This window comes from Parambassis ranga, chromosome 2, assembly GCF_900634625.1.
Source record: "Parambassis ranga chromosome 2, fParRan2.1, whole genome shotgun sequence".
Classification (NCBI taxonomy): domain Eukaryota; kingdom Metazoa; phylum Chordata; class Actinopteri; family Ambassidae; genus Parambassis; species Parambassis ranga.
This window is the reverse complement of record NC_041023.1, coordinates 27,462,611-27,476,954: the sequence shown is the minus strand read 5'-3', so window position 1 is coordinate 27,476,954 and position 14,344 is coordinate 27,462,611. Positions and strand designations below refer to the sequence as shown.

Here is a 14,344-nt window from a genome sequence, read left to right as displayed (position 1 = left end):
CTTCTTTTAAATGGCTATGCAGAAGACCAAGAAAAATAATGCTTAGCAATTCTAGCAGCTATCTAGCAAAAATTTGAAATGTGTGAAAAAAATAAAAAATAGATCTATCTTTCAAGTTGTATTCCTTTGAGATTGGCCTATCCCCCGCTCCGCCCCGCCCCTTAAGTGACCTCCTGATCATGCTAGGGACAGGCTATGGGCCTGGAGACCTTCCATCACAGTCTGCTGTTGCTCAAGGTGCAGTTGGACAGCCTCCCTCCTCACTGATGGACTGCCTTCATCTTTCCCCTCCAGCAGGCATTTTGATCTGGGTCTTCTCCTCCTCAAAGCCGTTTTGGTATGGATATCTTTTTGTCTTTTTTTAAGCTTTTTGTGCAATTCGAGTTTTTTTAATTTTTTTATTTTTTTTTTTCACCCTCCCCCCAAATTGAGTTTGCCTGCCGCTGTGGCCGTTTGCCTGCTGGACAGCTTGCTGTGAAGCCACTTTCTTCGGGGTGACAGAGGAAGAAAACAGCACATTCTTCGAAATTATTTTTTTTTTCAGTATTTGTTTTTTTGTTGTTTTTTTTTTCCCAGAATGAATGAATCCACCGTGGGGACACAAGACTTTTGAGAAGCGACGAGGGATGAACTGGTGGGGTCTGCCGCACTTACTTAAACGCAGAAAACTCCCCTGAAAAAGATACGGATATGGTCAGTCTGTAGGCATGGCTCCAGCACAATTTATTTCATTGTTATAAAGTGGTCTACGATGAGATCAGAGAGAGGTCTTGCTGTTTGTTAAGCATTAGTGTGAGCTCACCGTAGCCGCCAGCCTGGATGGGGGTTTTAGGCGAGGCGCAGGCATACAAGCTGAAGTCTTCTGTCTGAAAGCCTGCTCGGTTTAAGGAAGGCTCTGAGGCGCTGCGGTGGATTTTGGGTAATGAGCGAGCCAGCAGCTCTATGGACGCTAGGATCTGCAGGAATACACAGCACAGCCGCAGGCAGGGTTATAAGTTTGATCAAACACACAGCTAATTTCTCTTTGGAAAGCTCTGAGGCCATCTGGTGGCAAAGTCAGGCCATTACCACTAATTCATTTGTGTGAGCTAAAAGTCAAACGTAGCTGATATAAATATCAAAATATATTTTGAATGTGCACTGCAGGTAACTTTTTTAAATAAGTACCCTACATGTATTTTTGACATTAAATGCTCCACTGAGTGTTTTTACAATTGCTTGCAACTGACACCGGGTCAACAACAATAGTTTGAGTGTTTATTTCTTACCTGAGGGAAGAGAGGCCGCTCCTCTCTCTTCTTCTTCAGGCAGTCTGCCATCAGTCTCTTCATGGCCTTCGGACAGTTGCTGCGCACCTTGCTTAGGTCAGGTGACAGGTAACCTCGACCCACCATGAATATGATCTGTAGTAACAGAAGGCACGGGTAATTATAATGTTTTACATTACAGGTGGAAAACCTTTACACACACTGATTCCAGCTGTGTACTTAGCAGTAATCTAACATGGTACAAAATATGTGGCTAGGCTAACTTGGTTATAAATTATGTTGAAATATATGTTCGGTTACAAGTATGACATAATGACCAACAAAGAACCATGGTGGTGGGATAAAAAAAAATAAGGAATAAATGTCAATGAACTTTTCAGTGGTTCTTGAATGATTCATGGATTGTAAATGCATCATGGATGCATTCATGGACCATTGAAAAGCTCAACAACATTTAATCCTTATTTTTTTTTTATCCCACCACCATGGTTCTTTGTTGGTGTATGACCAAGGTCATGCATGATGCATTCAAGGACTACAATACATCATGATGCATTAAAGGACCATTCAGAAAACATGACCAAATCTTGGCAAAACAATCTTCACAAAAATTCTCTAATAAAAGTCATGTGACTGCACTCCAGCAGTCACATGACCAAAATTAAGCAAGTCCACAGTTCATGTGCAGGGTACAATGTAAAACTGTTATACTGTTAGCTCCTAGCCATGACTCCATAGACGTGCAGCATGTGTGATTTTATGTTGCACCAACTAAAAATGTGACAAGCGGGTGGGAAAAAAACAGAAACTGATTGGGGTTCTTGTCCTCTTGCCTGGTCTCTGTTGTTAATGTTGGAGTAGGGCAGTGCTCCTGACATGAGCTCATAGAGCACAATGCCGAATGCGTAGACATCTGACTGGAAGCTGTAGGGATTTTTGTCCTGCAGCCGGATCACCTCTGGAGCCTGATAATTTACACAAAGGTCATATGAGGCATTTTATTGTACTAAAATAAATCTTATTACAATGTCAGAAACAAAAGCGAGAACGACATGTAAAATTAGTAGAATGCAAGATGGAAGCTCACCATCCATAGTATAGAGCCAGACAGCTGTTCAAACTGGTGGGAGCCACTCCAGCGGGACTTGACTGTAGCCAGACCAAAGTCACCGATCTTCACCGTCAGATCCTCGTGGAGGAAAATATCTAAAGAGAGGAGGTCAAGGAAATGCTCACTTCTTCTAATGCTTTCAAGCATATTGGTGTATAGGACGAAAACATAGCAATCATAGGCATCGTCCATGACAGTAACGCTGTCTATATATCCGGGAAGTTGGCTGCCAGAATAGTGCAGTGATAGCAGAGCACGCTGACAAGGTACAGGCATTGGTTTCAAAAATAGGATACTGTTGCTCTTGAGATCTCTGTGGATGATGGATTTGGCATGCAGGTAACTGCAGAGGAGAAGAACAGTTATTAGACACATCACAACATGCTGATATTTTAGCTTTTGGCCTCATGTGGACACTTACTCCATGCCCTGAGCAGTCTGTCGGGCAATGTCGATCAGCTTGATCATCTCAAACTTTGTTTCGATAATGTGCAGGTGGTGGTACAGACTGGAGCCTTCACACCACTGAGTTACGATGGCCAGTTGTGGCTTGGTGGTGTAGCCCATGAAGAGCAGGATGTTCACGTGACGTGTTTTCCTGGAGCAAAGAAACACACCGTCAAAGGACAGGATGGTGGCAGTTTCATTGAACGTCGATTGGCTTGAGTAAAAAGGGTACCTGAGGACTCCCACTTCATTCTTGAAAGCCTGGAGCTGCTGTGGTGTGGGAGCAGTGACGTTAAGCATTTTCACTGCCACGTCACCTAGGAGCAGAGGGAAGAGTCCAATGAGAAGAGAGTGTGTGCACCTCCACCTCACACTCTACTAAATATGTTCATGACATGTAAATTAATATGTAATTGTGAAAACACCCAGAAACTGCATAGGTTTGGTTGGGTTTATAACATTTCATATCCTTTTTCTGCATGTATTTTACTATTATTTTCTATACTTCCAATATTCCTTAATATTAACTTCATTCAGTACTTCATTCATATTTTATCTTTATACATTTAAAATTGTCTTAAGGTGCCTTTACTGTCCACATTATGAGCTTATCAGTAATCTGTGAAGCACTATCCTACAGAACAGCTATACAAATAAAAATTGACTCGTATAGCTATTCAGAGTAAACAGTGAATTGTTTAGGAACTACTTTCAGCAGCGGATTAATCAATTTGTGGCCTCAGGATATTGTGGGTGTATCTTACCGTGCCACTTTCCCTTGAAGACAGTTCCAAAGGATCCTGATCCTATCCTCTGCCCCAGAGTGATCTGACCTTCTGGGATTTCCCAGTCGTCACTGGAGTCCCTCCTCCCCAGGGTTTTCTGTTCCACAGGACACTGGGTCAGCACATGCACACAAAGAGCCACAGCGCTTATGCTATCATCAGTGACTCTCACCATCTTATTGCGATCCTCCGACGAGGAGGACGACTTACGCTCCCTCTGTTGGCATGGTGACTTCTGCGGGACCTTGACATTGGTCAGAGAGCCGGGTAGAGAGGCAGGTGGAGTGGCTGACAGACCTGTGGTGGAGCCTAAAGACCGAGACAGACAGTAACGGAGAAGTGGTGAGGAGGGAGGAAAAGACAGAGGTCAAACAGAGAGTGAAAGAAAGCAAGGGAGCAGAGAAGGAGGATTTGGAATAGACAGGGAACTAAGGCTTCTGTAGGAGCTGTGTGTGTGTTTAGTCACATGCAGAGGAGAGGTGTGGGGGTGCTCAGTTGGATGGCTGACTTCATGTCTGTCACTCAATGTGTTAACTTGCACTCTGATATTTCACTTTCCTCCTTTCATTTAAGGATTTAAACAGCAGCTTTCCAGCTCTGTGTTGTACACACAATAGATAACAACCAGCCTGGAGCAGAGTTTAAAGACCAAGCAGATTCTTGGATGTGCAAATATGCTGTAACTGTGACAATACATTAATGATCAGACTATGTTCTGCTTCATGTTAGAGGAACTACATATGAGAATTCACACTGAGGTAGTAATACATTTATGTATTTTGTATGTGGCCAGTGTGAAAAAGTCTGGCCAGTTGCTGCTGCAATGCACCGTTTCTGATGAACCCACTGTAGTTAAATAAAACCACCATCCATGAAGCACACTGTGTCTGAACAGTAGGGGGGGTGAGATGTGTAACCTGTGAGTCGTCAGGAGAGCATGTGAGAACATAAGAACCAATAAGACAGAGAGAGAGAGAGACCAAGAAAGTGGAGGGACACACAGTGAATGTGACATAGGGCTACGACTGATGTGTGTGTGTGTGTGTGCAGATGTGTGTGTGAGGAGTCGGGGATGAAAAGGACACAGGAACACACAAAAGCCTAACTACCTCGGAAAACGGGCTCAGGCTCAAAATCAAACACTATGTCATTGGGGTAGGAGTATAGGAGGGGGCTTGAGGTCCGTGTTCGGTGCTTCCTCAAGCAGCGGGCGGGTTGGGTCGGGGGGGCTGCAGGGCAAAGAGAGACAGACAGACCATCACTGCTACTCACCCTGCCCCTCTCTAACCGACTACCGTCTATCTATGGCTGCAGCTTTGTTACAGTTTGTGACTTAACTGCGCAAGACGATGAGAAACGGATCTCACCACATACACGGATTTCATTTTTACTGCTCTGTATGTACTAAACCATTGAAATCCACAACCTGCAAAAATGACACTGCTCAAACAAAAAAAACTAAAAACTACTGAGCAGGGGTCCTGCTCAGTCCATGAATGCATCATGTGACAAATTTTAAGCTTTAAATATATTTCAAATGATATTCTTGCAACAAATACATCATTCGCAATATGATTCTGTAAAAAAGAATCTAAATTCAGCGTAAAGGTATTGTACAGATGGATTTCTGTACAGTTTTGAAAACAAATTTAACACTTTATTTAATAGTTTTTTTTTTGTTTTTGTTTTTTAAATTGTATTGTACTTTATCTAAGACACTTTAAGCGTTTACAGCCTTAGCTCTCTTTCCATATAGGTTCTGAGCTTAAAACAAAAAGAGCCCACTGTGACTGGAAATGTGGCAGGTGTGGACAGCACTATCAACAGCATGGGGTTCAGAGGGTTAATCGTTTAATGACATCTAGTAAATGCATCATTTGTGTGTAAAGACTCTCACAGATATCTACAACTACATGATCTCTATGTGATTGATTAGGTAACTAACCTAATCAATCATCTTTTCATCATAATGGAGCACTGATTCAGATCTGGATGATTTGATTGGGGTGAAACTATGGGGTGAAAATGAGCAATTGAATCAGCAATATGCAAGCCAGAGGAGCACAGCCTGGCAGAGCAGCTGAAAGAGACACACTCTCCTGAAAGTCTGACCCTGACCTATAAATTTTGAAAGATGCTCAGCTGTAATTGCAGGACTAACTAACTAACTATTTGTTTTTGGGTCTGAACTTCACACACCCACACACAAAACACAAGAGCACACAGACGCGGGATGGTGGGAACGAAGCTACGGAATGATCCCTCAAATATCAGACTTTCATCCTTACCTCCATCTGATCTCTGCAAGCCCTGATCCCGAATCAAGTCCTGAAATATGGGAAGACAGGAAAAAGCAGTATGAAGGGACCGATTTAGAAGTTAAAAGTGAGACATGAGGGTATTCTTTACAATAGATCTAAGGTATAGTATATAGTATTCTCAGTAGTCAGTCAACAAGTGTCGACACAAAACTTATCCATACTAAACATGTAGTTAACCTAGCCATTGTAGCAGAGGTACAGCACACTCACATCGATGTTGACTGGCTCGATGGTGTTGATATGAACATTGGGGGCGGAGGATGAACGGTCCCGCTGGCCAAACTGGTTGCGGTGGTCCTCCTCGTTGGGCCGAAAACTGGGTGGAATGGGTATAGACTTGGACGGGGACACAGTGGTGTGGCATATAGACCTGAGGAGGTGATGTTTGTTTTAGGAGACATTTCTACACACATCTGGTGACAATGAAGTCCACTGTGCAAAGGTGGAGGACTCACCCGGTGGAGTCGGATGGAGGGAGTGACGGACAGATCTCAGACACAGGGGTGGTTCCCTCTGAGGATACCTCCTCTTGGGGGAACGGGTGATGCTCAAAGAACTTGGATACTAGTAGCAAGCTGCAGAACACATGTCAGAATTGTCCAAGAGTATAAGACAAGGCTACTAGGACTCATGTAGAAATAAATTTATGAATTTACATAGCTGGCTGCTACAGGATATTTAGCATTACAAAAAATAGTTAGCTAGGACGTTTGACAACATTTGTTTCTGAAAAAAAATCTTTCCCTGGTTTATCTTATCATCTATATGAAGAACATAAAAGCATATTGCTATATGAATGTTTGAAGATATTTAAAATAAATATAAATCCTTATATGTGAGGCAGTGAAGAAGTCCATGTGACACAGATACAGGAAAAGTCTGCTCAAACAAGTGTCTGGTTCCTTAACCGTCTTTGCTTTTACTTTCCTAACCTAACCTGTATCATTTTATATGGATGGTTAAGGCACGTACCAACTATGCGCAGTTGTTTCATGAGAGATACAGACAATTCTGGGCCAGCAGTGAGCCAAGAGGCTTCACAACAGGTACATATGAAGTGGAACCTGAAGTATGTAGATGTCCCTATGTTTTTGTTTGTATCAATAATTAGATGGTAGTGGTGCTTGGTATTGTGTAATGGTCTTCCCTGTGTGTGACTTACTCTAACTGGTCATAGTTGACACACATGAGAGGAACTTCAGTGCTGCAGCGTTGGTGGAACTTGTAGCCACAGGTCTGACAGCGGAAACCCTGGAACAGCAGCTTTCTGCAGAAGTCACAGAAGGCCAGTGTGAAGAAGGTCTTCCTCACCTGTCAATCAAACACACACAAACTCACAATCAGATTCGGAAATATATATTTTGTACTATTAGCAATATTTAGTCCAACAGTACATACAAAGTTGTGTGTGGTGAGCGGCACATTTTCCAAAACTTCTACATGCAGCTCCTCTCCTGTCAGCCAGGAGATGTCTGTGTCCCAGCCAATGGGCTTCTTCTCTCTGAAACAGGAAGTGGAGAGTAGAATGCTGTTGGGTTTAACCACCACCTAAAGATGATGGTTTTCATGATAAACCAGCACATGCTACAGCTTCACACATTTGTAGCACACGGTCTATAACCAGGATTTAGTGTGAAAGCTTTAAATAATTTAATCATTATTTGTTTTACATTTTTGTGTTTTTTTTATTCCCATCCTTAATTACTGTGAGCTCATGGTTCACTGCAATACTAAATGCTGCACCTCTATGGAAACAGCACAATCATAGAAAGAAAACACGTCTTTTACAGTATATCTGAGTGTAGCCGAATCCACTCAGTGATCATTAGCACATACATCTGGGTGTAACATACACCCTGGTTTTCTTGTTTTTTGATTGACTGCACACGGCCCATTTGGCCCACAACACATTGTTTTGTGTTAAACTTACCCATCCTGTATCCTGTAGACTGCACAGCACTCTGGAATCAGTCCTCGCATCATCAGAGCTTTCTTCAGAGAGTCCCTCACAGTCATCCCACAGCGGGCTGGGACCTGAACACAACACAACATTTTCAGCTGCCATGTTGGGAGACACAGCCACCAGTCATGGTGCACATGGCTTCAGGTGTGTTGGTACCATGTAGAAAGGTTTTAATCAGCAGAGCTTGCCACCGTGAAACTCAACAGAGTGAAAGGGGGTCACCTACATTCACTGATTTCCCAGGGCCTCCTACTGATCATCAGCTTAAAAAGAGCAGGACACTCACAACACCATCCTGCACATTCATGATGTGTATAGCTGCTTCAGCTTCAAGACTATTCATGTCCTACTTACGGTAACCTAAACACATCATGTTCAGTCTGAAGCACAAAAAAATGTTTGCAGTTAGGCCTGGACGATTAATCGTCATTGTGATAAACACATCGCAAAAGCTGGTCTGAAATGCGATAAGTTTTGTTTACATGTGCCATGGCCAATCAGATGCAGCCCTGGGCACATGGGCCAATCAGATGACACCCATAGGTAGCCCGAGGAGTAAAGAAAATGGAGGAGGTGGAGTTCTGACCCAGTGTACATACATTAATATTGATTGACTGATTATTAATTTTGAGATCATCCTTTAAATTAAAATATTACATATTATACTATTAACCCATAATAATATAACAAAATGCAGAAAATTTTGAAAGACAGGAACTGTATGCAAACTTCAATATTTTCATATGTATTGCAAGTCATATCGTCATCGCCATATTGAAGAGTGTCACTGCACATCGCACATTTTGCTCGTGTCGTCCATTTGCAGTGGTCCTTTTCTGTTCTGTTAAATTTGGATATACACACTATACACTACATCCACTCATGCCAAGGCAGTGAATATCACACTTTGCACACACTTCAGTCTGTTGTCCGACCACTTGCTTGAGCAGTGTGTTTTCCACCATTTTGTTACATGTGCTATTAAAACACACATGATGTTCTCACGTACTTGCTATTGTTTGTTACCAAGACTACAGATGCTAAACGAAAATGCTATTCAGTGATGCAAAACAACTATGAGGAAGTATACTTCAGGGAGAACTGGTGTTGCTTTTTAGTTAATACTTAATAGAGTGCAAAAGGTGGTATCAACAGTGTATAGCACCCAGGCAGTGTACAATACACACACACACACTCGTGTCATCCTTAATTCATTTCCAGCTAGATGAAATGTTGTGGATTTCATTTATTAGTAAACACTTTTGCAACATTAAGATGAAGACCCCTTAGCAGACCCACTAACAAATATTTTACTAATCTTTGTCCATCTTATGTCCTTATGTTACATGTTTAAATGAGTCATTGCTGTCCGTTAGTACGAATTTTAGTTAAGATCATTTTATGCCAAGAGATTTTAAATGCCCACCTTTACGGAAATGAGCAGTCTCATAGGACTACAATACTGTCAGAACATATTGCACAGCATTTTACATTAACAATAAATGGGAAAGTGTGTAAACAACACATCCTGTACCATTAGCATCCTCATGTACAGGCCTGCATCAATCACTACTGTGTTGCAGTATAAGTGCAGTATGGACCTCCCCTCAGTTTCTCATGAACATATATGGTGAAATATGTGATCCGTTTTGAACCACAAGTATTTCTTTCATTCATTCATTTATCTTTTCATCTGCAAATTGTTACTTTCAAAAGCCTGTACATTTCCTGTGAAGGGACAGCGGACTTACCACTGTTCTCTGTTTGTTGGGCAGGAACACCCTGACGATGGGCTTCTGAGGGGAGCGAGGGTTGGCTCGGCTGGCATCGGTGGGGGTCTGCAGAACAGCTAAGGTATTGGGAACTGAGGGAAAGGCCTGAGCCCCTCCTCCTACTCCACAACCTCCCATCTTGACCTCCAGAAGGGCCGGCATGGGAGAAGGAGAACAGGAGAAATCGCCACCATTGCCCATGGCCTCCAGCAGCTGCTGCTCCCTTTGCTGCAGAGCGTCCAGTTTACTGGTGTACTCCTCATAGGCCTGGAATGGACAACACCCAAAAGATCTAATACCTCCAGAGTCACTGAAAATAGATTTGCTTAATATCAAACCACTCTTACCTCAAGGTATATGGAGGGAGGGTTGTGTTCTCCTCCAAACTTGTCCAGAAGAGCCTCTAAGTGTTCTTGTGTCAACTTTATCATCTGTTTGATGTTCCAGATCTGCAGGGAAACACACCAATGCTGTCAGTGTTAACATAGTGACATCATTCAGTAAATGAACAACAGCAAGGGGTCTAAAACAACAGCTCCCGAACACAGTGTAACAGGGCACTGGTGAACTGGTGAATTCACAGAATTCACTCTATGCTGCACATCGACACTTTAAATCATGCAGATCAGGCATATTATTTTGTCAGGCAACTACAGGTCACAACTACAGGTGTTTTTGTTTCTTACAGAAAGGTTTATCCATGCTTTATTATCGCTACAAATACAGGAAACCATAAACTCTATATAAATACTATATATTTAATATATAGGGTCCTAATTTTGCCGTGCTGGCCAAATTCTTTCCTACAAAGGCTAGTATTATTTTTATATTCTTCCAAAATATTCTAAGTGCTTTAAATTTACTTCATACCGTGTGTGTGTGTGTGTGTGTGTTTGTGTGAAATCTCTTCTGTAAATGTTTACTTACTTACATCATGTATGTTGTATGTTTCAAGTCATACTAGAATTAATGCATGATATTTATGCTCATATTTACATGGTTTTAGGCTCTAATACTAACTTTCTGGAAGTAAAATATTCTGACATCAATATAGCAGATATTCTTTATATACAGTGACAGAAACATGATGCTTGTCAGGGAAATGATGCTGTTATTGTAACATGTTGATGAACACTCTTGGCCATCCTCCAAGCAGCTTCATCAGTTCTAACTGTTTGGTTAGGAAACAGGCTTTTATGTGTTATCTGCCAGTTGCTAGAACAGCAGACATGGCTGACAGTACTGTAAACTCTGGGAGCACTTAAACCTAACATGTTACCTAAATTACATCAAGCATCTTTTTCTACATTCTGTTTTCTACAAAAAAAACCTGACATTTCAAATGTGCTGTATGTGTTTTATATGCTCCAGATTACTACTAACCCGGCATGAACTTACTATAGAGCAAGACAGCTCAAATAGGGCTGGGCGATATAACGAATACACACGATATATCGCGGCTCGTCCCCTGTGGGATATAGAAAATGACTATATCGTCAATACTCGAGTATACAGTACATTTAATTTTCACGCAGCTGCGTTTAGTCGCGGCATCGAACCATATGTTTTCCCTCACTCTCTCTCATCTCCCCTCACAGAGAGATAGAACAAGCGCACCTACTTATGTACATCACACACCTGACAGCATGTAGCAGCAGAGAGCTCAGGTAGTGGTAGCTGCAAAACTGTGTGTTTAAGCTGATAAAACTAGCAGACAGCATGCGGTTTTCATACTGTAGTTTAATGTTAATCATCGATGGATGGACTTATGTTAGCAGGCAGCAGCTAGCTAGCTAGCTAACACCGGCATCATGATTGAAGGACATTATAAAAAACTTGTGTGTTGTTTAAAGAACTTGTATTAACGATAAGAGCTCTCACTCCTTCCATTTTTCATGCTACTACATACACACAAACACGCAGTGATGCGGGTGATCAGAAGAGAGTGAGACATCGTTGTTATTAAAGATCTTTGCAGTGCCACGAGGATGATAGAAAGTTTGAAAGGCCACTAGCTTCTGGCTCTGATGCCGCAAAACTGAACAACTTCCAAACTGCCTTTTTTTAGGGGTGAGCTCTTCTCTGCTGGCCATGTTGTTGGATACAGGTGAACTACGGGAGCACGGCGGGGTGTGTCTGCGGTGGAAGTTAAAATCAATGTTCATCAAAACAAGTCAATAGAGCAAACTCAAATGAATCCATAAAATCGGTTTATCACCCAGCCCTAGTTTAAAAATCAGCATATATTAATGCAGTATGAACAATACTGTTTTAATGTAGACATATAGATCATGCTGGCATTATTACATGCATCAAACTGTTAATTTAAGGCTAAGGCAAAATATTGAGATATATATTGTGTAACTGGAGATGGCCTAAAAATATCGGGATATTAGTAAAAGGCCATATCGCCCAGCCCTAAGCTCAAATATCAACTCAGTCTGGTTTTGACTTAACTTCCCTAACACGTTCTATACATGCAAGACTGCAGCTTCAACGCCAAAGAGAACACACCAGGGAGCACACACAGTCACATCACAACACAGTACTCAAACTCTTATTCTTATAGCACCACCAGACAAGCTAGTGATGCTACAAACGCCATCCTGCTGTTTCTTCATTTTAGAAGACACATACAAAAAGAAACTTTAGGTGATGAAGGGTTAAAGTGTCATCTCATTGTGAAATCCCATCCTGTCATCTTCCTTTTGTATGTTTTTGACTGTTTGCTATGTTAGCCTAGTAACTAGCCAGCTGTTGTTGGTCAATTTGTATAATGTATTTTAAAAGAAAAACAAAACAAAAGATGTTCATATCAGCTACCTAAATGCCAGTACAATTACAGTTTGCTGAGCATGAGCACACAGTAAAATCAGTGTCTGACATTAAAAAAAAAAACCTCGACACTGCTGACATATCTGCCCCTTTTTCACACTGACAGATATGATGGGAGCACAGTGAGATTCGGTTGGCGTCCATTTTACTTTAAAAGACAAGCAAATAACCAATGACATGCCGATTGTATAGTATGTAACAATTATCACCCCCCCCCCCCCCCCCAAAAAAAATATAAAGAATCTAATGTTCTTGTTAGCTCTAAAAGAAACTGTGGCAGCGCTACTCAAATGTCACTGGAAATAGCTGTGTTGCTGCTAGCAATGGCATTTCATTTTAATATTGTGGAAACCGGGCCCCCCATTCAATCAAACAGAGGAGGACATAGGCCTTGCAAGTGATTAACACGACAAGATGTATGTCATGTTATATTGTATATAACTTTTTTAAAATCTCCTAGTCTCCTGTGAGCTTCCCGACTAGCTGGTAGTGAAATACTAAAGCAGTGAATTTGCCATGTAAACATTTTAAGCAAATGAGCTCTTGTTGCTCACTCGCACTCTTAGATTACTATTTCTACAAAATACAAATAGGGGGCACAGATGTTTGAGAAGTACAGAGCATAGAGTGACATGCAACATATGCACTACTGGTAAATGCTTATTATTTGTTGTAACATTACAAAGTTTAACAAACATAAATAGTCCCCAGGCTGCTGTTATGGTCCAGCAGTGAGGGCCCTGACCTGCAGACTGGAGGCTAAGCTACATGATCACAGTGCAGTAAACTGACGAGGACACTTGCCTGGCCGATGCGTCCTTCTGTGTGTGTGTGTGTGTGTGTGTGTGTGTGTGTGTGTGTGCGTGTGTGTGTGTGTGTGTGTGTACGTGGAGGTTGCTTGTACTATTAATAAAAGTAGCCTATGTGGCTAAATTAAACCTCCAAAATCGTAAGCACGACTTCCGCTAGCCTCCACCTCCATCACCACCACCACCACCACCACTACCATCATCATCATCATCATTATCATCATCCTGCCTCCCCCTTTGAGGTGAAGAGCCTGAGCTGATTGGTGAAAATGAAACTTTGGACATACTACAATTCACCACAATGCATAAGAAAGGGCTGTAATTGCGTGTCTTTGTTGGGTCAACAGCAGTGTGTGTGTGTGTGTGTGTGTGTCTGTCTGTCTGCTGTTGTCGCACCAGGGCTGCAGCTGCAATGAGCCTGGAAAACGAAGCCAAGAACGAGTGGAATAAAGCAGGCCCGAAATAAACACAGGCTCCGCTGAATAAAAACCTTTCCCTCCTGCTCGCACTCCTGTCGCATTTTACTGCTGAGCAGCAGCCGAGGGCTAAGAGCAGTCCGCACGAAAAGGAATCGTCAACATTTAGTGCATCGTCTTGTCCCCCCCCCCCCACCCCCCTGCACTGCACCCCCCACACCCCCACCCCCACGATTCGTGTTACAGCCGGTGTTTCCTGAACATTTACATCCAATTACCTCCGCTCGGAGCCTGTGTCCCCTGCCCACCTTAGACCTGCTAACCGCCGCCGTAAGCGCTTACCTCCTCATCCTGCGGACCTCCGGGGATCCCCGGCGAGCAGGAGGAGTCCAGCCCGGCCCCGAGTTCTTCCAGGCCCCGCTCCCTGCCCGGCTCCCGCTCCGTGGTGTCTCCGTTAAAGACGGGCGGTGGGGACTCGGCGCTGCTCAACGCCGCCATTTTAAACTGCAAGAAACTGAGTGGAAAATAATAGAGAGAAATGCAGGCTGTTGCTCAGGACAGGAGGGGGAGACAGAGCTGCAGGACGGCACGACGGAGTTCACAAACCTCTGGACCGG

General features: G+C 42.7%; 1 protein-coding gene across 2 annotated transcripts; it reads right to left on the bottom strand.

Annotated features, from left to right (window-relative positions):
• Positions 1 to 344: 344 nt before the first annotated feature.
• Positions 345 to 14,344, bottom strand: braf (B-Raf proto-oncogene, serine/threonine kinase). 2 transcript variants are annotated; one of them, XM_028432825.1, is made up of 20 exons: positions 14,070 to 14,344; positions 10,015 to 10,116; positions 9,647 to 9,934; positions 7,863 to 7,966; positions 7,331 to 7,433; positions 7,095 to 7,243; positions 6,388 to 6,507; positions 6,143 to 6,302; positions 5,900 to 5,939; positions 4,721 to 4,840; positions 3,784 to 3,920; positions 3,591 to 3,708; positions 3,059 to 3,143; positions 2,801 to 2,977; positions 2,676 to 2,722; positions 2,356 to 2,474; positions 2,102 to 2,233; positions 1,269 to 1,403; positions 803 to 956; positions 345 to 673 (listed from the first exon to the last, which is right to left on the bottom strand). In XM_028432825.1, the coding sequence occupies exons 1-20, from the start codon at positions 14,223 to 14,225 to the stop codon at positions 651 to 653; spliced, it is 2,469 nt and encodes an 822-aa protein (XP_028288626.1). In that variant the 5' UTR covers positions 14,226 to 14,344; the 3' UTR covers positions 345 to 650. The 2 variants fall into 2 exon arrangements, with proteins under 2 accessions (XP_028288626.1, XP_028288634.1); XM_028432833.1 differs by lacking the exon at positions 4,721 to 4,840 and having other exon boundaries at positions 14,070 to 14,343.